General features: G+C 42.6%; 4 protein-coding genes across 9 annotated transcripts; 1 reads left to right on the top strand and 3 right to left on the bottom strand.

The window, feature by feature from the left end:
* The first annotated feature begins 242 nt into the window (after window positions 1-242).
* On the top strand, window positions 243-2,946 carry cetn2 (centrin, EF-hand protein, 2). Of its 2 annotated transcripts, none has more exons than XM_047585552.1 (5): window positions 243-563; window positions 702-947; window positions 1,071-1,199; window positions 1,327-1,464; window positions 1,655-2,946. In XM_047585552.1, exons 1-5 carry the CDS (start codon window positions 561-563, stop codon window positions 1,742-1,744), a joined length of 606 nt encoding a protein of 201 aa, XP_047441508.1. In that variant the 5' UTR covers window positions 243-560; the 3' UTR covers window positions 1,745-2,946. The 2 variants fall into 2 exon arrangements, with proteins under 2 accessions (XP_047441508.1, XP_047441509.1); XM_047585553.1 differs by having other exon boundaries at window positions 252-563; window positions 783-947.
* Window positions 2,947-3,075: 129 nt separating this feature from the next.
* LOC125008345 (olfactory receptor 4C15-like) lies at window positions 3,076-5,311 on the bottom strand. Its single transcript, XM_047585551.1, has 3 exons — window positions 4,973-5,311; window positions 4,785-4,886; window positions 3,076-3,816 (listed from the first exon to the last, which is right to left on the bottom strand). The coding sequence occupies exons 1-3, from the start codon at window positions 5,186-5,188 to the stop codon at window positions 3,211-3,213; spliced, it is 924 nt and encodes a 307-aa protein (XP_047441507.1). The 5' UTR covers window positions 5,189-5,311; the 3' UTR covers window positions 3,076-3,210.
* Window positions 5,312-5,829: 518 nt separating this feature from the next.
* gcna (germ cell nuclear acidic peptidase) lies at window positions 5,830-11,013 on the bottom strand. The gene is made up of 13 exons (XM_047585301.1): window positions 10,894-11,013; window positions 10,434-10,533; window positions 10,204-10,300; window positions 10,041-10,113; window positions 9,872-9,924; window positions 9,714-9,780; window positions 9,551-9,621; window positions 8,695-9,126; window positions 8,448-8,613; window positions 8,167-8,311; window positions 7,436-7,571; window positions 6,581-6,785; window positions 5,830-6,446 (listed from the first exon to the last, which is right to left on the bottom strand). Exons 2-13 carry the CDS (start codon window positions 10,521-10,523, stop codon window positions 6,215-6,217), a joined length of 1,767 nt encoding a protein of 588 aa, XP_047441257.1. The 5' UTR covers window positions 10,524-10,533; window positions 10,894-11,013; the 3' UTR covers window positions 5,830-6,214.
* Window positions 11,014-11,721: 708 nt separating this feature from the next.
* LOC125007761 (UDP-N-acetylglucosamine--peptide N-acetylglucosaminyltransferase 110 kDa subunit) lies at window positions 11,722-24,922 on the bottom strand. Of its 5 annotated transcripts, none has more exons than XM_047584538.1 (22): window positions 24,556-24,922; window positions 22,746-22,926; window positions 21,790-22,033; window positions 21,624-21,692; window positions 18,192-18,308; window positions 18,028-18,107; window positions 17,455-17,650; window positions 17,209-17,349; window positions 16,973-17,073; window positions 16,311-16,464; window positions 16,009-16,110; window positions 15,727-15,906; window positions 15,256-15,414; window positions 15,064-15,153; window positions 14,847-14,972; window positions 14,522-14,692; window positions 14,288-14,404; window positions 13,858-14,028; window positions 13,547-13,699; window positions 13,181-13,454; window positions 12,939-13,062; window positions 11,722-12,852 (listed from the first exon to the last, which is right to left on the bottom strand). In XM_047584538.1, the coding sequence occupies exons 1-22, from the start codon at window positions 24,590-24,592 to the stop codon at window positions 12,672-12,674; spliced, it is 3,168 nt and encodes a 1,055-aa protein (XP_047440494.1). In that variant the 5' UTR covers window positions 24,593-24,922; the 3' UTR covers window positions 11,722-12,671. The 5 variants fall into 5 exon arrangements, with proteins under 5 accessions (XP_047440494.1, XP_047440496.1, XP_047440495.1 ...); XM_047584540.1 differs by having other exon boundaries at window positions 22,746-22,896; XM_047584539.1 differs by having other exon boundaries at window positions 13,202-13,454; window positions 24,556-24,921.
* Between the last annotated feature and the right edge of the window lie 230 nt (window positions 24,923-25,152).

Genomic DNA, 25,152 nt, shown 5'->3' with positions numbered 1-25,152 from the left:
TGTTTTAAACAAGTACCACGGTCAAATGCACCATTCAAATTTTACAATTACATGTTTTATCATCCAAATAAATATGAAAATACTCAGTTATCCAGCATGTATCTCTGCAGCTCCGAATTTCCTCGTCGACCACGTGATCCTCGGGAACCACTCAGCTTTTTGCCCGACTGGTGCGTTGGATTTCTACTCCCACATGTCCCTGCGCGCGGCCTGCCTCGACTCCTCGGTGGCCAACAGACGATGGGCTTGTCGGCTGGCACGAAGGGAAAACCAAATCAAACACCCAGACTTCGTGACAGCAGCTGCTGTGCACGCTGTAGACCAGAAACGTTCATCTTTTAGCAGGTATTTCTGGGAAATAAGCAGCAGGCCTCGGTGCATTAAAAGACTAGCCTGATATCCAGTGCGGTTAATCGGTTAATGCGAGCAGAAAGTAAGAAACCGTTTCATGATCGCAGCCTCTCTAATTGATAGGGGAGGCGTCAGAGCGCCGAGGAAAACAGTGATTGACTATTAGATCTGCAGTGTCTTTTTGTCAGTCAAATATACAGTAGTAACTGATGGTGAGTGAAACCTTTTTATATATATATATGTATATATATATATATAATCTAATATAACGCATGTTAGCGTGTTTGATGTGAGCTGCAGGATAAAATTCTTATTATTCTAGTACACAGATGTGTTTAATTGCTTCACAGGCACAAGGAGGAAGCAGATGCCCATCCTCTCAAAATGGACTTGTTCGAATACATGTGTTCTTTCCCACCGTGTCCCACCAGGCAACCAGCGCCAAGAGGCCATCCCTGCAGGGTCCTGTGCCGCCTCCCCGGAAGAAGACAGCCCCCAAGCCGGAGCTGACGGAGGAGCAGAAGCAGGAGATCAGGGAGGCCTTTGAGCTGTTTGACACCGACGGCTCTGGATACATCGATGTGAAGGAGCTCAAGGTAACAGGGGTGAAGGCATCTCGGCCTGCGATCGAAGGGAAGCCCCTTGTCCACGTGTGTGTTTAACCCTCCACCTGACACTGCAGATCTAATAGTCATCCACCCTCAACCTTTCTGTTCCAGGTCGCAATGAGAGCTCTGGGGTTTGAGCCAAAGAAAGAGGAGATCAAGAAGATGACCGGGGAGGTGGATAAAGACGGCACGGGAAAGATCTCCTTCGGCGACTTCCTGACTATCATGACACAGAAAATGGTGGATATTTAAAACTTTTCTGTAGCTGTACTACTCCAGATTTAACACAACATTGGACATGCTGCTGTTTATATATATTGCCACACACAAACTTTGAATTTATCTCTCCATTGTCTCTAATTTTAAGGCGGAGAAGGACTCCAGAGAGGAGATCCTGAAAGCGTTCCGCTTGTTTGATGACGATGAAACGGGCAAGATCTCATTCAGGAATCTCAAGAGAGTGGCCAAAGAGCTTGGAGAGAACCTGACGGACGAGGAGCTGCAGGTGAGGCACGATAATATATAATAAAACTGTATTAAACTGTAATACAGCAACCTACGGGCTAAGCCAAAGACAATGAGTGCACTTTTGAGTAATGTCAACACACCTTTCCATTCACGAATACTGTCATTTGTTTCCTCCACACGCCTGTTCTTCTTCTATGCGCTTCCTTGCACGTTGTTTGCTTCTGCAGGAAATGATAGACGAAGCCGACAGGGATGGAGATGGAGAAGTGAACCAGCAGGAGTTCCTGCGCATCATGAAGAAAACCTGCCTGTACTGAAGGAAGCGCGTGACGCGTGACGGAGCTGGCGACGCAGCGCTCGAGGAGACCGGTGGCGGTTTATATGTAATGCTGCACAAACCCCCCCCCCCTTATTATTGTGTTGTGGATGCACGATTATTTTAAAAACCAGTCAGCCAATCAGAACTCTTTACCGTCTCTGGGATAACATAATATTATCAACAACACCTATGTCAGAGTACAATGATGTTTTAGTTTTGCTGAATTTTACGACAAATATTCAGATTTATTATGTGCTTCACCTGGAAGTGATGCCAGCGTTGTCTAAAAAAAAGCTCAGTCTGTCACCTCACATCGGTCAATTTTATTGCTGCGTAATGGGATTGTCAAGCAGACAGACCGACCAGCGGCGTCATGAGACCCGGTCATAAACAGATGATCTGCATTCGCCAAACAAACACGAACAGCTTTTATTGCAACATAATCGTTACTGTACTTAACTCAACATCACCATCTAGTGGACTTAAAAAGAAACAGATTTTATTTATTCCAGCGCCAAACAGCGAAATCCATATTTGCAAGTTTATATCATAAAAGACCAACACTTGGTCTGATGAAAAGCCAAATTATCACCATAAACTTTATCAGTCACAACAGTAAAGGCGTCGAACATGCTCCTGTTTTGAATCGCTGCATACCTGAACGATGTGTATTAATGGTATTGATGAAAAGCCTGCGTATGGTTGAGGGATATTCAGATCCAGCCTCAATACAGTGACAAACACAGTACATTCCAAAGCTTTGTTTGATAGAGTTTGTGCGTTATGTCGGATCCAGTCGGCGTTAAAAAAGTGGTGAGGGCAGTGTTTCAGGTTTTTTGGCTCCTCTGTGCTGTTTTTTTTTTTTTTTTAACGAGAAGCCGCTTGTACGAGGAGCGTCGTCTCACCTCCGTGCTGCCTCTAGATTTGTGCCTGTGCCTCCTAAAGGGGCAATCATCACAGCTCGAAGCTGCCCGACCTCCCTCAGCTGCACATCCCCCACAGCTCGTGCCATGTTTGAATTATGATCGTCGACGTTCTTTTCCGGTTACATTAGTATTTATCCTTCCTTTTGTGCAAACTTTCTCTTCTGTATTCTTGAATGTTTTGTATAACATATTATATATATATATATAAATATATATACGAATATATATAGTAAATTGTAGTGTTCAAGGTACAAATTAAATAGACTGAAGCAGACTGTCTCGTCTTTTGTTTTTCATTTTTATGAGTGTTATCAGTGTTCCAGCAGCTCTGTTTTTAACTCGCATTGAATTTACTCTGCTGCTGCTGCTGCTGCTAATGACATACACACCGTTTGCCCTTTCAATTCAACTACCGTATTGACTCAGCCATCCAATCTTCCCTTTTCAAACATGTAAATTTTAAGTGCGGTTAAACAAATGTGGGAGGAAACCCTGCAGAGCCGAATGGGAACATATGGCTCTTAGCTCAAAACCGTCATTACGGAGAAATTTGGTTGTTGACTTGGTTCATGCTTGCAGCCTGCCGGATCCTTTGCTGCAGCTCCCGAGAGCGGTACCCGTAAACCAGAGGGATGAGAGTCACCCCCATGTTGTAGGTGATGGTGGTGGCGATGTCCAGAGCGTCGCTGTGCAGGTAGCCGGGGATCAGGTAGCTGTCCATGACCACGGGGACTGAGAAGAGAATGGTCTGCACTGCTTGGAGGGCCAGGGTCACGCAGGCTCTCTTGGTGCAGAGAAGTCCTCCGCGCATGTCCAGGTATAGGAGGGAGAAGCATCCCAGGATGACCAGGTAGCAGACCGGCACCACCAGGGCGTTGCCCACGGTGCAAAAAAGCACCAGGGGCGCCGTGGACGACAGGCAGGGCGTCAAGATGAGAGGACGGCAACGGGAGAGGGTCAAGCTGACCTGGATGGTGCTGAGGCTGATGCACAGAGCCACGCCGCCGAAAACCAGCGGTAAGGTCCATATGAACGCAACCGTTGCCCTCTTTCTTTTTTGGCACATCAAGAATTCATAGTGCAGGGGCCACTTGATCGCGACGAAGCGGTCCACAGCGAGAGCGGTGCTGAGCAGGAGGTCCACCTGTGCAAAAGGCACGAATTAGACAGATGCAACTCTTCAAACAAATCCTTGAGCTGTGCCGTTTCAGTGACAGGTGTGTTAGAAGCAGATACTTGAGACTTGCATAAAATCACATCTGTGTCACAGAACGTTCAACAAGGCCTCTGGTTAAAAGTAGCGATGTCTCTGCTTTAAGTTTATCCTGATTCACTTCTGAATAATTGATGTCATCTTGTGCTGTACACAAGTAGTTAAAGGATAGATTTTTTTTAAGTGTCAGTGCATGTTACATACACCAAGTAATTAACTGCAGAATTTCTCTCTAGTGTAATTCCAATTACAACCATCCTTGTCCTAAAATTTTTAAAGCAGCGCCAAAGATAAAATAAGGCTTTGGTGTGACTTAAGGCGTTTACAGCATGTCGTGCTACAGTGTAAACTGAAAAATAGCATTTTTCATCATTGAGCATCATTTTGCCACGAGTGACATGTTTTGCTTTTTGATCTATAGCTTTGGTCAGTGGAGCGGACACTGTCCCAGTCTGTCCTACAGCATGTTGTCTTCGGTGTTCAAAAGCTCCAAATCCGCTACTGATGATCATGTCCACACAGCGACAACTTCATTTAACGTACATAAAAATATAGTGTATGTCCTCAATCAAATGAGGAGTTATTATGGAGGTTCCAATATTTTCTCTTTTGGTTAAAATCCCTGAAGTGGATTTGGGAAAACCAAAGCGACTAACTGCTGAAGAAACAAATAAACTGAACCTGTATTAAGTTTGGATTATTCTTTTTTTTTTAACCTAAATTTGAACAATTAAAAACTATCCTTTAAACCGGAGTAATGCCTATAGGACTAATGGCCTTGTATTAAAACACTGGTAAACTGACAACACACAGTGCAGTCTGACCTTTAAATCACTATCCATTGCGACCATCGATCAACAACATTAAAATTGCACAAATATGACAAACGTTTTACAAACCATCAAGCAGGTCTGGTTGGCAGCGCATATGATCAGACACTGGGTCACGGGTATTCCTTCGGTGGATATTAAAATAACCGCTTTGATTGTCCAGATGATTTGCTGAAATGACAGCGGTCACCGAGTTTAGATGTCAGAGAGCGTTCCATTCAGCGCAGCCATGTAAAAAAAAAGAAAAAAAATCGTACCTGCAGGTTGTCACAGAGGAGAAGGTGTATGAGGAGCAGGAAGCGGGTGTGTCGCAGGAGGGACGGGGAGCGAGGAAGGACCAGGAGCAGGGGGACGCTGAGTATCGTGTTCAGGGTGCAGCTCACGCACATGCTGACCATCTTAACCAGGTGGAAGATGGTGGAGTTGATGTTAGAATAGGCCTCTAGTTTTGTCACATTGCAGTGGATGTCCATGATAAAGTTCCGTTGGCTTTCCTAAAAAAAGAGAAAAAAAACACGCATTTGCTTTAACAGCAATCAGTTTTAGACAAACAACCAACTTTTTGGACTCCGGTATATGGTTGCATTCATACTCACCTTAAGAGGTTGTTTATTTCCAGTTAATTAGAATAAAGCAGATCATCGCTGCTTCATTGTGCCGGTTCAGATCAAGCAGTGTATGCGCCGAGCACGGCAAGGCTATCCATTAACTGAGCCTCATGATGTCAGCGTTCATCCCCGACACGGAGGCGTGTCAACAGCTAGTGTTTGATATCAGGATTGCCTTTGATTATTAATACAAATGTCAGGGACAACAATGATGCATCCGTGCAGAACTGCATTCTGCATGTCAATATTTGCCCGGTAGCAAAGGCACAGTCATGGAAAACACAAACCCCTCTCACCCTCACACACTCATATTTCCATATTTCTATAAAATATTCAAAAGGGAGGCCGCAGAGCTGGAGGAACATACAGATTTAATGCCTTAAGACGTAATTTAAGGTACGAACTCCTTTGAATTTTGAGAAGCAAAAAATTGAGAGATTGAAAATGGACATATACACATCTTAAACGTCTAACTCTGAAACAGTTATTTCACGTACAAATGTTGGTTAAAGTAATGAACATTTTATTTGCAAAACTAATCATGAGAACAAGATAAAAAAAAATATTGTCAATCACATCAGATGTTCACCCTGATACAGCACAATTCCAGTTCCATCAGAAACTCAAGGCTGCGTTTTAAATGTCAAGGTTAACCGGTGGTATAAACTTTCATCATCCACACGCACATCACACTGAACGCAGACAAACTAGGCCACACGAACTTGCTGATAAGGCTCGGCTTTTTCCAGTCACAGCAACTCTAATAATATACAAACAAAACATAAAAAAATAGAATCAATATTAATCATCACAGCTGCTCAGTAATAAAAGACCAGTCGATCGAGGTAGTCCGGACCGTGAGCGAGTTTTTCCCGAACGAAAGTTACCAGCTCAGCTCTGGCTGATCTTAGTCTTTGAGGCGAAGTCTGCGCTAAGTTTCCGCATCACCTCCGCGTGGCTTTGTCCTGCTAGCTCTTGTCGCACATTCCCATAATTTTCTTTGACGAAGCTGGCGAAGGGCGTGGGAGCACGCGGCTTGGAGGGAGTCAGCAGAACGAGCTGACCCGTGCAGAGGGCGCACACAAACCTTTGGGTGTCCAGGGACTTTGAATGACGCCCGATCCTGCGAACAATCATCAGAAAAATGAGTATTGGAAGAAAATCTGCAAATACGAGGTGAATTAACAAAAAAAAGATAGAAAAAACAAAAAAATGCAAAGTGGGGGGTTTTGGACAACTGGAAATTGAGAGACGTACGTGTTCTGACAGCGGGTGCACTGGTACTGGAACTTGTACTTGATGTCGTAACTGTGGCAGCGTGTGACAACGGGCAGCTCAGGATGCGCCAGTGTGGCTTTGCGGGCGTACAGCTTCCAGAAGTTTCCGTGTCCGTCCCTCACACCGTTAATCAGCCACGTTGCGGCGTGACACATCTCGTGTACCAATGTGTCCCTGAGGCGATCTAGTAGGACAAGGACAGTAAAAGGATGAGGACAACTCTACTGTGCATGAAATGAGACACTACATTTATGTTTAGAGACAATCAAAAAAACAACCCTTTTCAACTGCATTTTGCTCCTTATGATAAGTAAACACATATTTATCTTGTAGTTTAATTAGTTTAAAGTACTCACTTAATGTAATTTGACCAAAAATAGTTGAATAACAAAACTACACCAGTCAGGCACAACATTATGACCACCTTCCTAATGTTGTGTAGGTCTCCCTTGCACCTCCAAAACAACTGTGACTATCTGGCAACACAATGTTGTTAGTGGGGGTCTTTGGGTCCTGTGGGTTGCAGGGAGGTTCCTCTGTGGATCATCCCACAGATACTTGATCAGTTTGGGATCTAGTGAATTTGAAGGCCAGATCTACACCTTGTCGTATTCTTTGTTTTCCTAAACCGTTTTTGTGTGTGTTTCTGTGTCAGGCTGCTGCCAAGAAGTGTCATTGCTATGGGGTGGGGGTGTACATGTTTAAGTAACATCCACGTGAATGCCAGGTCAGAAGAAGAACACTGAATTGGCACAAGATGGTCAATGATATGTACTTCTCTTGTCAGTGGTTTTAATGTTATGGCTGATCGGTGTTTGTGTACGAGAGCATTACCTGCAGAGTCACAGACTTTCTCTGAGAGTTCAATGCGGGCGTAGCGGCTCCCTCCATTTCTTTCCTGCCCCGTAATACAGTAGCCAGCTGTTTTACGCATCTTCTTATTCCAAGTCACTGACATATCGACGGGAAGCTGAGAACACAAAGAAAACAAAAAGGCAAAATACATTAATGACGAAATCAAACAATGCATTCATACAATTGAGATCGTAACAGTAACAAGTTTCTTCAAGCTTTGAGCATCAGCACATTCAGTTTCAAAGAAAAAATAGAAGTACTGCCTCAGGCGTTGTCAAGTTACAGTTTACATATGCATCTACAGTTGAAGTCAGACGTTTACATACACTCAGCACTTAGTAGACTTACCTTTTAACAGTTTGACCTGGGTCAAATGTCTTGGGTAAACTTCAAAGAGCTTCTTACAATAAGATACAAGAATTTTAGCCCATCCTGTCAGCTGACAGAACCGGAGTCATGTTTGCAGGCCTCCTTCATTTTTCAGTTCTGCTCAAATTAGCGTTTGGCTAGACTTCACAACGTCCACTGCTGTAGTTCACCGACTGATTTGTAAAAACATTTGCATAGTTTTGTTTGTGCAGGCGAATTTGGAGTGTATGTGTATGTAACCTTCCGACTGGTGTCTGCATGGACGTGTAACTTTTCCAATACTCATGGTCTTAACACTCATAGAATACAATAAAACAAGCAACAAGCTTCTTTGTCATCACCTTGCTGTCAAATACACTGGTGTTGTAGAGTTTGTAGAGTTTGTTCGTGAGTTCTTCCTTGTTCCGCTTAAAAGATATCCCATAGCTGGAAGCAGGGTTTGTCAGCGACTGCAAGAAACAACCTGGAGTCTTACACACGGCCACCCTATAAAAGACACAGGCAGGGCAGAATCAAGATAAATGTATGTGCACAAATTATGAGAGAGTGAAAGATAAAATGCTACCCCACATTTATAACAAATTAGCCCAATATTCAAGAGTGTACATGAAAACAGATGTACCTGCTGGTGGGACCATGTCTGGGTTCTGTCTGACTGACGACAGGCTTCAAGAGAGAGGATTTCCCTGGTATCTTCAAATGCTGAGGAGTTTCCACTAAATTCTTGGAGCTTGGCGTCGTGAATCCCTTCACAGGAGGAACTGTCACAGGCGGTTCCTTACTGGACTCTAAATGCACGCGCAAAATAAAATAAAACAAAATACAAGGGAAGAGTCTTGTAATCGGTCAAAATGAAGTTGCTGCTGTACCTTTGGTGCTCTTAGATGAGAATGTGGTCCCAGACAACAAGTTTTTCCTTTTCATTCTCTCCAGAAGGGATAAGAACTCTTCATCCTCTGAACTGTCTGAATCCTCCAGCTTTGAAGGGGCTGAAAGAGTGCGCTTGGTAGTGGCGCTCGATGTTGGAGCTGTGTGGAGAGGAAGAGCAAAAGGAGAAGGAACGGAGGGAAAGGAAGGCAAAGGCGTAGAGGGCGAAATGTCCTCTTTATCGCACAGAGCAGGCTTATTCTTGTTAGCCTTTTGGGGCGGCTTGGGCTTCGAGTGGCGGGTCCTCCAACTGCTCTTCACCACAACACTGTCATCCTCATCCTCACTGTCACTAACGAAGACTGGCGAGTTAAACTCAGACAGTGGTTTCCTCGATGGATTCGGAGCTGCTGGAGTATTGCTCTTCTTAGGAACTGCAAAACATAAGACCTAAAGTTACTGTCGTATAAATATACAGTCCAGACCTAAAGCATGTGTAATGTTGGACATTACAGGTTCAAACTAGAAATAACAAAACAACTCAATCTTACAATGCCTATAAAATAAAACGCAAAGTCCCAGCAGTAATTGGAGTGGGTTTACGTCAATGAAGAAAAAACTATCAGTAAGAATACAAGTGTCTCAGGTTAAGACATAGCGATAAATATTTAGGGGTCAAAATGTACTTCAGACACATATGTCTTATGTCACAATCTGAAGAACAATGTGGGAGATAAAGCCAAATTGTGCAAAAGTTGCAAGGGTTTAGATGTAATTACAAACTTGACTGTCACATGTGGAGCATGTGGTGTTTCATGCACACACAGCAGAGCAAATAAAAAGATGCTTTACGATTACCTTTAAAAGATGATTTTGTCTTGATAAAGTCATCACCTGATGAGCAGTCGTCCACTATGAAATGTTGGAGGCTAAACGCAAAAGAAACAGAGGTATGTTGTGAAATGTTTATCCCTGATACTGGCAAAGTGAAATATACATGGAAATATACATGAACCCCGACCTGTTTTCACTCCCACTGTCAGATGTTTTCCTGGGTTTGGTATTCGGAGTCTTCATTCGTTGCAGAACTAAAAGAATTGAAAGAAAAATAAGAAAACACTGATTTATGACTTCACATGGAAAGAAAATCTCAAATAGTGTAATGAGCCAAGCACTCACAAGTCTCAAAAACGTCCTCGTCATCTGAGCTCCCCACAACTTGAGCTTTTAGACTGAAAAGAGTAAAACTGGTTTACGGTTACAGTGCCATGACCAATGGTGTTCAAATACAAATCGGATGCAAAATTCAATCAGCAACAAGACACAGATGAGGCTTTTGTTTCATTACCTGTCTTTCTTTGCAGAAGTAAATGGCCTTTGAGAAGTAGCTTTAGCCTGAGGAGTGGACTTTTCTGTAAGAACTAAGAAGTAAAAAGATTACGTAAAAAATCAAAAGAACACACATGTGACCAGAGGTTCATCTTTAAGCTGTGCAAGTTGAAATCACTCACACTGGTCAAAGTCATCATCACTGGAGTCGATCACAGCCGCAGATGATCGATGAGCGCTTGTGCCATCATGACGGTCTTTGCCAATTACACTCACCAACTAAAAAACAATAACAGCATTCATTCATAACGTATTGATCTTGCTCCGAGTATTGCACAGGTAAAAATGGTCTTTTCCCAGTCACCCTTTAAAGTTATGAATAATGTCCCACTGTGTTTTTATACCAACAAACCTGCTTTTCTGCAGCATCCAGTCCTCCTTCATCCATCCACCCCATCTTTTTAGCAACTCTTTCAAACAAACTGCAGGTGTCATCGTTCATTTCCTCCACTCTGAAAACAGCGTGCACACCCATCATTTAACATTTACTCCAGGTCAAAGCAACGTTTTCTACAACAATGATGCAAATTATTTTAAACTAAATGTATAATTATATATGTTGGGAAACGCAAAACAAATAGAGATGCAAATACATAAGATATATGAGTTTACAACCATATGCGCCGGGTATTGTGGCCAGAAAACGTTGTCGTTATGGTTAGCAACTTGCTAGCTAACGTTAGCTCGACTAAAGTAAACTTCATATTACACCAGTTAACATTAGATTATATCATGTTTTCTAAAAGTGTACACGAACACCCATTTAGAATTAGCTGTATCTGTATGCATATTGTACTTGATAGAAAATTTACCGAATGCGGTTCTTTTTTCCTCAAAATTAAAGGAAAGGACGGTCGACAGGATTTGCTGAAATTTAAATCGAGTGCACCATCGTACCGGAAGTTGTCATGGAGTTATTCGACCAATCAGAGGAGGTGTCAAATTTCACTGGGCCGTCTTGTCTCCGCCCACTTCCGCACACAGCAGAGCCGTGAAAATACCACAGGTCGCCTTACAATGCGCTAAATACTGTTCTTTATTTCTATATTTCGAAATAAATAAATATATATATATGAAATGAATTTAATGAATGAATATATGTATGTGTGAAAATGAATTTCCCTTATGTGACAATAAAGTCATTCCATCTTTGATGACAGTTGCCATTTATTCTTACTACGAACTAGTCATTGATACAGGTTTACTATTACGGCTCCTATTTAAGATACCACAGCAAATACAGCACATATTTAGGATTTTGACTGATAGAAATGTGCAGGGAAAGTAAACTGCTGTCAGCTAAATTCTCTTTATTATTCTGGATATAGTGCACTCATATTTATTACAAGGGGATTCTCTCTTTGAGTAACTAGTTTAGCTCATACCCACTTGTTATGCCTCTTCTATGTCCGTCACCTGCTTCAACAACAGACGGATGTCATTTGATTTTCTTAATCCAATTATTTTCACAAAACGTCATCTAAATTTCAACGTCTTGTTTTCATTTGTCCCACACATGACAGAATATCACTGTCTTCATTACAGTATTTACACTTATTTTCCTCCAGTTAGTGTGGCTCATTGTATTAAGGGCGTCTAACACATGACAGGTTTTACCATCTTTTTTTTTCTTTTTTTTATTATTATATGTAGAGCCTCCTGGCATCATTGACAGCATACAGTTAACGAACAATACAAAAAGAAAAACTGCTTAGAAAATACTTACCAAGCCCGCTCCTGGTTTGTGTGATTAAAAAAACAAAACAATATCAATTTATGGACTGCTCTGACATCTAAACTCAAATTTAAGCTCTTTTCCGATGAATGTAGTTTTCCAATCACTTGTACAAGCTTAGTGTGACAACAAAATGGTCAACAGCTAATGAATATATTACTGGATTGACAAAATAAAAGTTGGCATTCGGTGAGGGGGTTGTCTCCGCCTGGACCACTTCCTCAAAACTTGCACATTTACACACAGCAGTCATTTTAAGAACAGCTTAAGACAAACTAAAGAGCAGTTGCAATTTATGTTTTACAATTGCATGTTAAAGCTGAAACTGAAACTTAAGTCCGAGTTACAATTTTCATGGTGCAACATTGTCATTTTAAAACACACAACACTCTTAATCCATTTATAAATAGATCAACAAGTAATGAAGGCTGGGCATTCTCTCCACAAGCTGCAATGAGTCCTGGATGCACACTGACCAGAGAAAAAAAAAAAAAAAAAAGAAAAATCCATTGACCCAAGTAGTGAAGGGGTAGCAGGGTATTCACAATCCTCTCATGCTCACCAAAGACGTATGCTTTGTTTTAGGACAAGAGTCTCAGATGAGCTGCCTGAAAGTCTCAGACTCAGTCTGGCTCCGGAAATTCAGGTGGGTGATGTCGGGAGAAATTTAATATGGGAAGAGATGTGAACATGTGTAGGCTCCTTGAGAATAAGAGTCCTTTAATTGAAAAATGAGGGACGGAGATCGTTCAGGGGAAGGGGGGCTGGAGTGGAAACCGACCATTCAAGCTAGGGTGCTGATAATGGTTAAGAACGATTGGGGCTGAAAGGAGAAGAAATGGGCGTGCTTCCAGTTCAGGCATTCTCACTGGTTTCTACTGTCTGGAATTTGACCAGCGGTTCTGGCTTGTTGCCGTTGCTGTAGTGCTCCCACATCTGCAAATAGAGCCTCTCCAGGTCGATTGTGTACTGTTTGGTGTTGAAGAGAGGACTGCAGATTCGCTGCTTCCAGACACGTGCTCTGACCATCTTCAAGCTGCAGGAGAGAAAACAATGGTCAGAGATGGCCCAATACTAAAAAGGGCAAGGGTTTTTAAGGTGGCCAGTTAAATTTCTACTCACTATTCCATGTCAGAGCCCAGTTTGACTGCTATGTCTTCATAATCCTGGCGACTTTGGGCTATTAGCTCAGGGCAGCCCAGACAGTTGAGCTGTGAAGCAGCCACACGGGAGGCAAGGGTCTCACCTGAAAAGATTTTAAATGGACTTGAGATTAAAACTTGATATGGTAATAGGTTTTAATACAAAAAAAATAAAAGGTTGTATTATAGCAGTAATTAGCAACTAATGATTTTTAAACTTACTTAATCCTTTAGTACCCTCACCTGGCATAGTGACCATGGGTGTTCCAGCCCAGAGCACATCCATGCCTGTGGTGTGACCATTGCACAGAGGGGTGTCTAGGCACACATCAGCCAGCTGGCCCCTTCTCACGTGCTCCTCCTTGGGGGCCACAGGAGAGAAAATGATGCGAGAGCCGGGCAGACCCATGTTCTGAGCGTACTGCTGGATGTTGGGCTCGCCAACGGCGGGGAAGCGAAGAAGCCACAAAACACTGTTGGGCACACGCTTCAGGATCTGCAGAAACAGAAGCGTTTTAAAAAAACAATTACTCATGTTTGTGATAAAGTACAGAGCTGAAGATACCTGCGGAGTTTGAATGAACTTACATTGGCCCACATCTGAAGGGTGGGGGGGTCAATCTTGTAGAGCTGGTTGAAGTTGCAGTAGACGATGGAGTCCTCTGGGAGGCCGTACTGCGAGCGAGTTGTCACAACAATTGTGCGTGGCACCTCCTCTCCAGTGGCAGCTTTGTTATTGATCTAAGATGGAGAACAATTATTGCTGTTATTTTTTTTAATATAGTTGCCTTGATGCTCATGTTTTCAAGCGTTTCCAAGAACGACGGTTTAAAGTAAAAAGCTGGAAAACCAGGCTTAAAGCATCATTTCTCTTGAAAGCATGGCGAAGTTAGACAAACCTGCGTGGTCGCCAGGCCGTTGCTGACAGTGAAGCCGTTGATGGTGACTTGGATTTGGCCTTGGTTGATCATGTTGATGATTGCTTCAGCTGCTGTGTTCATGGGAATCACCGGCATGGACAGAGCTCCATTTGTGTCCCCGGCAGATTCCTGGTTGTTGTCACACTTCATCTGCTCAGAGTAAAGATTCAGGTTAAATGCTTGAATTTCATTCATATGCACGCTTACGTAATGTTATCAGAAGAGAATGAGCAGGTATTGTGAGATGTTCTTACTAATATAACTCAGGATCAACAGTGACAAGTGATTAATTGTTTTCTTTCTGGCCAGTCATAATTCAACAGTCAATATATCATGGACAAACAGTCAGTGCTCCACACTAAGTAAACACGGTTGGTTAGTTAAGGCGCAGGTGATATTCCTCACTCACCTTTATCACTTTGACATCTGGCAGACTGTCCAAGAAGGCCTTCAGATCAATGCCGTTGAGAACAATGCGGTTGTCAAAAATGTGACCGTTAGACTTGAAATCAATCACTGCCTTTTTCTGTTGGTCAAACAAGAGAAAACAAACGTCATGCTTGTGGTTAGAACTGTCACCAGCTTTTCTCTTATTTCAGTAAACATTTACTGAAAGAAGCGCAAATAAGAAAAACCAACAAACCTTGAGATGGGGGAACATGTTGGCATGGTCTCCAATGAAGAAAGTATTGGGCATGTAGGCGAGTTTCTCAGAATACTGCTCAGCAACTTCAATTGGAGATGTTTCTTTGTCAGTGATGATGTAGTCCATGAAGGGAGCTCCACTGGTTCCAGGGTAACCCAGCCACATAGCCTGTTAAGAAACATTTGATTGCATTTTAGTCAATATTTTTTACGAATACTGATATAACGAGGCTGAATATGAACATAAAGACACAGTTATCTAAGGTGGCATTTATCCTCATGATAAAAATCCAAGCCTATCAGCAATCACATGTAGAGCTAACCTGAATGGGGGCAGGGCGCAGGGCAAACAGCTCATTTCGAGCTCCCTTGGTGTATCCGTTCATGTTGACGAGGATATGGATTCCATCCTGGTGAATACGATCAGCTGCCTTACCATTGCAAGGAATCTGGATTGAATAGGAAACAGTTTCTGTATAAGTATCTTGTGTTTTGGCATTAAGTAAGACAAATCTTGACAAAAATATCAACTCCATTTACCTGTGAGAGGTCTGTGAAATGATGAGCTTCTGCTACCACTTTCACTCGGAAGTTAGTGCTATCGTCAGGGCTGAGGGCGTAGCAGAAGACCTTAGGAAAAAAATAAATAAATAAGCCAATTTATCATTAAGACAAGACCTTACAATAAACAGTGTGGTGTGTCATTCTGAAATTATACTAAAAATGACCTACCTCAAATTTCTCCGGATTGTGCATTCCAGGAATAGACTGCATCAGGTGGGAGGTGGGGTGGTTGCCAAAGTCAGAGCTGACGTAGCCAACGCGCAGACGTCCATTGCTGACCTTCAGGTCCTTAGGATGCTCGTAAGGAGGTTTGTGCAGTGCATTAATCTGTAAAATGAGCAATGGTGTTAGAAAACTATGAGCAAAGCCAACTCTACACAGACTATGGTAAATTGACTGTATCAAAATACGGACAAATACTAAACCACAGAGCAGATCCACTAGTTTTCACTGGACCCTCGGCCCCTGCAAGCATCCCATTCATCTCCAGATTGTGCACCTCTTTTCCAATTTTCCACAATTTCGCCCATTGCTTACCTTCCCTATGTCCCTGCATAGCAGCGCTGCCATCACCTTCCACCACCTTCCAGCTCCCAAAAATATAAATTAAAAGATACTTGCTTTCATCATTTTGTGTACCTTGTCCAGGCAAAGGTTTCCGTGGCGTTCGGCAATGGCCTTGCGGAAGTTGTGAGAGAGTGGATACAGCATGCTGTGGTGGGGGTGCACTGATGGCAAGCGATTCTTATCCAGCTGGTCGGCCACAATGCTCACAAGCTTTTTCATCCGCTCATCGTAGTCTGTCCAGTCACACACAATCTAGAAAGGAGAAAGAAAGAAGAAAAAAGTCAGAATATCTAGTCAAAACTATATATGACTGTTGAATATTCAAAAAAACTTCTAAATATATCAGCATATAACCTGTAGGCAGTGTGCCAAGTTGCAGTACGCATCAGGGAAGTCTGGCTTGAGTTTCAAGGCTGTTCGATAGGATGCAATGGCCTCTGGGATGTTTCCAGAATCCTTAGAAATACATGATGCAAAAATCAAAATATGCAAAAATGGCAACAAATGACAAGGTCTAACATGTGTAAACATTAGTAAGAGAGCATGAGAGAATGTTGCACCTAATGCTTTGCCTCGCTCTAGGCTACGGCAACGTGATACAGCTATGAATGTAATAGTGAAATAATATGCAAACTAAATTTAAGAATCATCCCTACCTTGTGAATAGAGGCCAAATTGCTGTGAGCGTCAGCAAAGGCAGGGTTGATCTGGATGGCACGGGTGTAGCACTGCAGCGCTCCCTGAACATCTTGCATTTCCTTCAGGGTATTGCCCATGTTTGAGTAGGCATCAGCAAACGTGGGGCTGATTCTGAAATCAATCAGATCAGTTTAAGCCTTTGAAGAACAATATCACATGTCTCATATTTAAGATTCATAAGATTCATGATCATTTACTTTAAAACACAGGGCACACAGAGAAAATGAACCACCAGGGTGTAAAAGTACACAACTTGGGGGTTGTACAGCCCCATGTAGTCCATGTATTGAAATATATTCTTTATACTGATGCAAAAAGTACCACAGTCTTATTAATTAGCTGTGATGGTGCAGTATTCGGGTCTGACTATGTAAAAAGTACTGAATGTGTAAACGAGTGGGCAGATACTGGCTCCACTTAGTGTTAAACAACAAAAAAATAACACTCTAAGAAACCTGTGTTCTGGGCAGTGTTGCGATTTGTGACAGAAGTGTGATTAGGACGTGGAATGGTGTTATTCAACCATGAATACAACACATTCAATTGTTAGACAGGTGTAAATAGGTGATTGTCTGAAAGAGGCTCAAGGCTGCAGGTAACTGTAGCATTTATTACAAACCTGATGGCCTCCTTGTAGTGCATAAGGGCTTCTTGGAGTTTTCCCTGCTGCTGTAGGACACTGGCCAGGTTTGAATGAGCTGCCGCAAACTCTGGGAACACCTAATGAAAAACCAAGTGTTACTAAATAAACCAATACTAGCTTAACATGCTCACATCATCAGTGAGTGAGCGTTTTGTTTAACACACTAGTTCATATCACAAATGCGTTGTAAGAGAAGCAGAGTCTTGACGCACCTCTAAGGCTTTTCTATAGAGCTGAACTGCCTCCTCAATGTTGCCCTGCTCACGCTTGATGTTGGCCAGGTTGTTGAGGGAGTCGGCATGTGTTGGGCACAAACGCAAAGCTGTGTTGTAGCACTCCTCTGCTTCAGACACCTGGAAAAGACAATGGCATTAGAAATTGTTGGCTTCGTATAAGTTTAGTGATTTAAAGGGACCAGATAAGTATTCAAGATTTTGGTAGATTCAAATTCACATTACATTGCCTTTCTCCTTTAGGGCGTTTGCCAGATTGCAGTAGGCATCAGGAAAGTGGGGCTGCAGTTCAATCGCCCGACGGTAAGTGTCGATAGCGAGGTCAATGAGGCCCTGCTCGTAGTAGACACAAGCCAGGTTTCCATGGACAACTGCATGGTTGGGACTAAGACTCAGGGCTCTCAGGTATCCAGCCACAGCTCTGGAAACATAAGAAGTCACGGTTACAAGTTATGCTCAAGAGCAGTATGACACTTCAAATAAATCCCTCATCGTTTTATATAACTTCTTACAAGTCATTAGAGGCTTAAACAACATCATTTACAACGTTTTACTATTTTAAGCACCTTTTTAACTGCCTCAATTTAAGTGCCTTCAAGCTAAGGCGTCAGTTTTTATGTTCTGTGCAGCAAATCTGCCCTGCCCAGTACAACTACAAGAGCAGATAGGGAGGAGCTGAAACTGACAATGTTCTTAACTCTAGGTGTGTTAGGGTGGGGCAAATGAATGGAAAAGTTAAGACATTAATTCGTCAAATAACTGCTATACAGTCTAAAACTGTGTTTGATTCTGACTCACCTGTCAAAGATGCGAGCTTCCTTCAAAACGTTGCCTAAATTGATGTAGGCATCAAGGAAATTGGGGTCCAGAGTCACTGCCTAAAAATGGAAACCAAGTTTAAAACAGGAGTCCACACAAACATGCAAAACAGTATTAGAACTGGAAAAAACAAGGAAACTGACCTTTTCAAAGTGATGTATGGCGAGCCAGATCTCTCCTTGGGCATTGAACACACAGCCCAAGTTGCTCCAAGCCACTGCAAAGTTGGGCTGAGTCTCAATGGCTTTCAGGTAACAAGCCTTCAATGGGTTTATAATGAAAAACCACAGGAAAGGAGGAGAAGAGGTAGAATGGAGGAGGTATAGTGTGTAGAAGGGAGGAAAAGGGATTGTAAAATAAAAATAAATAGAAGATTGAGAATAAAAGTAAGAAAAAACAAAAAGGGCAGAGAAAGCAAAATTAGTGACAATTCTCCAAGATGGCAAAAAGTGAGTCTACAGCATGGGCTTGCGTGCGCAAAAGTCTGCGGCGCAAAGCTGCATTGCTTTTTCCTACGCTGCGCGGATCCAACCAACACCCACACATACGTCCTCATCCTGCAGTTATGACCACTTTGTCACCAGATATGGTAGTTCCTACACCCCGTATAGACCGTCCCCCTCTAATAACATCAACAATGATCAGTTATAACCTCAACTAGCAAATCTAATACTGAGATACAACGTGAGTATCACCAATAGTTGCCATGATTTCTCACAACCTAGGATGCTGGACAGTTTGTGCAAGTTATGGTCCCTGTAATGCATGCGCAACAAACGCGAGCACGTTGTGTGGGTCTATTACCACCACCACAAAGCACCATGGAACGCCGCTTGCGTAACCTTGCCCCTGGCAAAGGTCATTACTTCGCTGCTGCGCTCGCTGAATGGCCAGATGAAACAGCTGCAGACCAACAACCCCTGGCAGCACCAGACTGGCACACACTCGGCACCCGTGAATCATCTCAGGCTGTGAGGGGTGAGGGGTCAACCAGTGACTTAACGCAACGGCAGGGCAATTTGTACACAGCCAATAAAAAGTAGCAATTGACGTCACTGGATTAGTAAAAAAAAAAGTATTTGGTGTAAATGGCAATTTATTTGGATCGGTTCTGAGATTTGGGCGCCTTTGGGAGCGAGGCTGGTTGTAAATGGGGAGAGGTCAGCAACCAACAGGCCAAAGGGAATGAAGGGGGTAGGGGTCGCGTGCTTGCGCTTTCCGCCATTTTGGTCGCTTGGAGGGTATCGCTGCGCAGCCCCTGCGCTACTGTAGACTCACAGCGCGTCTGCATCATCATCAGAACGCTGCAACTCCAAATAAAGAAGGGAAAAACAAAACAAACCAGGAAAAATAACCAACATGTAAGAGTTAGATGTTCTTACTTGTTTTTCACGATTATTGCTTCCAAATCGAAGTTTCTTTTTACTTAATATAGAATTGGGTATTTAGTATAGCAAATTTTAAGAAGTGTTCTGTTACTTTATTTCTTTTGCTCTTCAAAGGTAGCCACAAGACAGAGGAGCTCAAGCATGAAGTGAGGTTGTTTTTCTTTTGTTGGCAGTTACAAACCCGTTACCATATTTTTGGACTTTGTCAGAGTGGTGGCCGCAGCTGGCTGGAAGAAGAGGAGAGGACTGAGGCTGCCCTAGTGTTCCTTTCCGCCAGGCACCTACGCAGGAATAGTGTCACCCACCTGAAACCTTCTAAATAACAATATCAGTTGTGGAAAAACCAAAAGAGACAAAATCAGAAAACAAGAACGTTAGTAAAAGTTTTCAAACAATACATTCTTTTCTTAATATGGAAATAAAACACGTTCTTCCAAAACACAACAAACATAAAAACTATACTATTATTTTTTAGTATTCATTCATGCAATGAATGTACATCTTTTTTTTTTTAAAAATCAAAGAAATGCTCTAATGGTAACTGGGAGGGAAGAAAGGCTTTGATGTGTACAGTTTATCAAAGACATATAGTCAAGCTTCCAGTTGTCCTTCAATTCAGTTTTCATATCAAACTACAGGAGGGCAGTTACTGGCTTGATCTTGCCCAAATGAACTGATCCCATTTAGTTGGGAATAATATTACATATTTGAAGGAAAAGGGAAGAAGTATTAATCATTGCTTTTCTTTTGTTCTTTTATCATTTGCATGAAATATTTTTAAAACTTTGATTTCTTTATCCTGGCCTGCTTTCTTGGATCCTGGCCAATGGGTAGGGAGAAAAGTCTGTGGTTTCATTATTTGTATCTAGAAGCCTCCACAGCTCTGAAATAAAGAGGTCAACGCTGTTGCTGCGCGTGCTTCTGTCTTTCTAACCCAGCATCTGACGCAGGCGGTGGAGTACAAATAGCGAGTTGTCTGCCTGACACCGCTGAGATCACCTTGGAAAAGGTGCTCAGGAATTAGCTCTCGTAAACCCACACACTACTGAAGAACAGTGGATATCAGAACTGATAGCCAGCTGGGGAAACACCTTTATCACTTAGCCTATTCACAAAACTGAAGATGTGTGCAGAAAAAGCACTGTCGTTGTGTGCCTGAGCACTTTTCACACTAAGGGCAAAGGTCAGGAAGACAGCTCTGAGCGCGCACACTCCACCGGTCCTCAGCGAGCGCGCGGGGGGTGGAGCGACAGAGCAGTGGAGCTTGTGACTCCTTGATGCTCCTCCCCACTCCTTTACCCCCCTCTAGCATGAAATAAGATGGCCTGTAACCAGCGGGACAACTCCATATCTCCAGATTGACCCAACCCAGGAAAACCCCTGTAATATGAACACGTGTTATAGGGCAAACTGAAGTGTAACACCTGGTAAAAACCCCCACACTGGCAGCTACTGTACTGACAGCGAACGGAGAAGAAAAGTCATTGGGCACTTTATAAAAAAACGTAGGAGTATACTGGTACGGTTAGAAACCATCTTATCTTTTGCACTGCAAAGATAACTAGCTTCTCATCAGTTCATGTATTCTTCAAAGACCGAGCCAGCATTTTCCCTCCAAAGTCAACTATATGAAAATGCATGGCCCAGGTTGGATTCGCTGTGTAAATTTGAAGACTCCAGCCTTTCTTCCTGAGAGAGAGGGAGGGAGGGAGGGGGTGGGAGGGACTGACCTCTGATACAAAGTCAGTATAAAGCAAAAAACTTCGGGACAAATGCTATATGTATACTTCACTGAAAAACTAAAAAAACATGAAGCTGTCTAAAAAGTATTCAACAAAAATGTTGTGCATACTATCGCTTAAAAAATTAAGACCTGAGTGCCTCATTCCAGTCCAATACTCCCAAAAAGTTTTTCTCTAAGCTGGGAGTGTGTAGCTCAGTGAAGCTCTTGAGAAATGAGGGTATGCTACCATTTTTAGTCCTTCATTTTAGCCAGGGGGGTTGAACTGAAGGGACTCCGTGTGTTTTAAAAACATCAAATGGGAAAAAGGAATAACTTCTATGGCCTGAGAAGGTGACACTAAAAAAAAAACAAAGATTTATGGGCTCAGAAAAAAAAGAAGATAATCTACAACAAAAATATAAACAACACACATACAGTGAAATGCCAACCCGGTGTAACATTACCTTGGCCTCTTCCAAACGCCCAAGGGCTTTAAGCAAATTGCCCAAGTCACTGCGCACACAATAGAGATCCTTCAAAACACACAAGAAAAAAAAAATTAGTCCAATAAAGTTCTCCACATTGGAAGATTTCCTGTCAGCTTTATAATTTCAATGGCATATCACTTACAGGGTTATACTGTAATGCAGAGACATAGGCCTGCACTGCTCCCTCCATGTCTCCTGCAGCCACCAGAGCTGCTGCCAGGTTGATGTATCCATCAATAAAATCCGGCTTCAGTCTCAGAGCGTGGCGATAATGCTCTATGGCCTCCTGCAGTTGCCCGCGCTCCTTGTACACGTTCCCCAGGTTGGAGTAAGCCTCAGCCAGCATTGGGTTCTGCTTGATGGCCAAGGTGCTGAAGTGAGCCGACCTGCAGGGCCAAAACAGATGCACAACAGTCACACTATAGAACGGAGGGGGCTGGCACGCTTAGCTTGATGTGCTGTGCAGTGGCAACAACAAGGTGCAAGAGAGGAAAAGAAGATGTGCACTGGTTAAAAACATAATCGGCACATGAAGATGATCCGCCTAAAAAAAAGTTCACATCACTGTACAATGCACATGTCATCAGCAACCAAACTTTAATGAATCCATTGTCTGAAAGTCTGTCGTGCAGATAAATGATCATATTGTAAGAACACACACTATCTATACCTCCTAAGAATAATGTTACTTTAAAAATGACAGTAGTTTCTAATTATTAGGCACATATCAATTTATACTTTCAGAATTTGTGTGATTATTGTCAGTTTGCTCTAGTGCAACAATATGCAACCTTATACTGCTGGTACTGGAGAACATTAAGGAATTATAAAGGCATAAACATCACACTTAAATCTGTCAGAACACCAGAAACCTTCACCACAGCACCTGTAAAGCAAGGATATGCCACCACCAGAAACTTGTTAGAATCAGCAGAGGACAGAAGGAGACCACATTAAACCATGTAGCAGGACTCCTAGGCTCTTCGAAAGGACTCCCCAGACCAGATGTGCACAGTCAAAGCGAGAAGACCGATTATTCTCTGCTACTTCCACATCACATGCTCAGTGTGCGTAGAGCTCCCACTCACAACACCTCACCTGTCGAGTCTTCGGCACTGGAAATGGATGGAGGACAGGAGCAGCAGCACGCCTGTATTATCAGGCTCCTGCCTCCATAGTTGCATGCAGTGGCGCTCAGCTGCCTCAAAATCCCCTGACTGATACTCCCGGTGCGCCAGCTCAGCCAACCCTTGGAAGGAAAGCATACGTTTTGTTGGTTCTGGAGCACCAACACAACCCAAGGAGGGGGGAAAACAACATGTTAGAGGTGATGGAAGAAATTAAATCAGACAAATGAAAACAAAAAAATAAATGATGACATTTTCATTCAACAAATAACTGGAACTCAACAGAAAACAACGCAACAGGCAAGCTGGAGTGAAATTGTGATACATGTCGGGGAATTCTGCAATAATATTAAGTGTTGGGGTAACTATTTCCTAAAACAACATATTGTAGTCTTGGGACAGCTTAAATAGTCTCACACACTTTATGATTTGTTTGGCAACTTTTCAGTATATTACTCAACTAAAAGAATTTCACAACGGACCAAGCAGACAGATTTTATAGAGTTGCCATGTAAATCCTTGAGCGTCACATTATCTGTGATACTATCATCTCTGCCTATAGAACAGAAACAATGAAATGTAGAGACAAACAAAAACATGTCGACGAATGACACACGTGGAGGCATTCACAATTCATGGCCTTCATATTTTAACAAAAGTAACACAACGCATTTATAAAACCTGCCCAAAAACAAAGCTGCAGACATCCAAGATTGCAAATAATGACTCTGTGACTGGTCATCTTCATCTTGTACATAATCTTCTTGGTACAAAACACAAAATTATTGTAATATTGTATTTATCCACTTCAGTGTCGTGTTATCAAAATTTTCTGAGAGACATATTTGTGGTGATGATAATACGTGTCCCAGAGTGTCATCTGAGGTCAGCTTACTCAGGGTGTGGCACAGAGATATGGAAAGTCAAGGGCAGGTCATGCATGCAAACTATACTGCCGGTGGAGGACTGGTTTGATGACATGACACCATTATTAGGGCCAGAGCAAACACGAGGATTGCGGTAGATCCGGTCCATCCACGTAGGTCAATAACGTTATTGTTAGTCTAAAGAAGGTGAATGTATAGTGTAGAATACCTGCACCACCCAAAGACAATGCACGAATTAAGAGGCAGGTAAAAAAAAAATGCAGCCAGTGGCCACAGATTCTGGTTCAGCTGCCCACATTTTTTAAGATCAAGTCAGTTCACAGGCCATTGGCGCCAAGCGGCGATGCCTTCGCTGTCAGAGTTAACCAACTGCAGTTCCGTCTGTGTGTCTGAGGGGCCCGTGAGCGTTGTCTGAATAAAATGTGGTGGTGTTTTAAGATCGAAGTGGCCATTTTTTTTTTTCCGTTCACAAATTAACAACGACATCCTGATCGCTTTCCTGCTTTGCCAATAAAAACTGACGTCATAACGCGTTCAGAGTTAACCAGTAAAAATAACGTAAAAATGCAACCAACCGCTTAAATGACAAATAAATAATAACGTTTAATAACACATTTACGCAGTGTTCGTGCACGTGACACCAGCAGACTGTATTAAAAGCTAATGCTAACGGCTACAAATTATGCTAACGTTAGCTTTGGTACTCTGATCGTCGTTATAAGAAGGACACTGACATATATATAACGTTATTAGGCCTACGTTTGAAGTACCTTCCTGTTCACTAATGTCACACAAAAGTCAATGACAGAGACAGGCTACGCTGCTTTACTCATATTAACGTTAACTACGTTTAACTTGTTAGATGTTCTAGTTGATTTAACAGAGACAACCAACCTGTGCTGTCAGCCACATTTCCCACCGAGCTCGCCATCTCCTCAGTCTTCGTGTCTTGCACGGTGGTCGTCAACGTGTCTTCTAGCAGATAACGATTTTACAGAGAAATTGGCGTCGATTTGTTCGGCTGCGGCAAACACGTTGCCCAACGAGCTAAGTCGCTAGCTAACCTAACTTGTAACGTTTCCGCACTGTGCGCAGCGCCGAATAACTATGTAGCGATAACTGGTGTGTAGCCGGGTAATAATTAATCAATTAACTTCGTTGCGACATCTATTTTATTCGTTGTCATGAAGATAAATGTCGTTAATGGCTCAGACTAGCGTCCTCTTCACAACAAAGCAGCTACAGAACATAAAATGGCGAAATGGGTGGAACTTGTTTTTTGAGAGAAACTAGTCCCCGGCATCACCATTACGAGAAAACGCCGGTAAACCTGTATTAAATGTCGTAATTAGTAAGCGATACTAATTCATAGGATATGTGTCTGAAGTACTGTTTCCCAACCACGAGGTATATATATGGTCTACGTAAAATAAACCGATAGAGAATGATAGTGCGCGGAAGAATAAATTGGTGCAGTGAGGCGGAGTGCAA

The sequence above is a fragment of the Mugil cephalus genome, chromosome 5, assembly GCF_022458985.1.
Source record: "Mugil cephalus isolate CIBA_MC_2020 chromosome 5, CIBA_Mcephalus_1.1, whole genome shotgun sequence".
Lineage (NCBI taxonomy): Eukaryota > Metazoa > Chordata > Actinopteri > Mugiliformes > Mugilidae > Mugil > Mugil cephalus.
This window is presented reverse-complemented; position numbering and strand designations above follow the sequence as displayed.

Bases quoted from the DNA above. Each gene is read 5' to 3' on its own strand.
- LOC125008345 (XM_047585551.1), bottom strand. From the start codon at position 5,188: ATGGACATCCACTGCAATGTGACAAAACTAGAGGCCTATTCTAACATC. The intron at 4,887-4,972 runs GTACGATTTTTT...CTGTCATTTCAG, and splicing joins TCCTCTGTGACAACCTGCAG to CAAATCATCTGGACAATCAA. The intron at 3,817-4,784 runs GTTTGTAAAACG...CCTTTTGCACAG, and splicing joins CCAACCAGACCTGCTTGATG to GTGGACCTCCTGCTCAGCAC.
- LOC125007761 (XM_047584538.1), bottom strand. From the start codon at position 24,592: ATGGCGAGCTCGGTGGGAAATGTGGCTGACAGCACAG. The intron at 17,074-17,208 runs GTGCGTCAAGAC...GTTTTTCATTAG, and splicing joins TCTATAGAAAAGCCTTAGAG to GTGTTCCCAGAGTTTGCGGC. The intron at 12,853-12,938 runs GTGAGTAGAAAT...TCTCTCCTGCAG, and splicing joins CTGGGCTCTGACATGGAATA to CTTGAAGATGGTCAGAGCAC.
- cetn2 (XM_047585552.1), top strand. The intron at 948-1,070 runs GTAACAGGGGTG...TTTCTGTTCCAG, and splicing joins TCGATGTGAAGGAGCTCAAG to GTCGCAATGAGAGCTCTGGG. The intron at 1,200-1,326 runs GTGGATATTTAA...TCTAATTTTAAG, and splicing joins CTATCATGACACAGAAAATG to GCGGAGAAGGACTCCAGAGA.
- gcna (XM_047585301.1), bottom strand. From the start codon at position 10,523: ATGAACGATGACACCTGCAGTTTGTTTGAAAGAGTTGCTAAAAAGATG. The intron at 10,301-10,433 runs GTTTGTTGGTAT...ATTGTTTTTTAG, and splicing joins TGGATGCTGCAGAAAAGCAG to TTGGTGAGTGTAATTGGCAA. The intron at 7,572-8,166 runs GTGATGACAAAG...TTGTGTTCTCAG, and splicing joins CCAGTGTATTTGACAGCAAG to CTTCCCGTCGATATGTCAGT.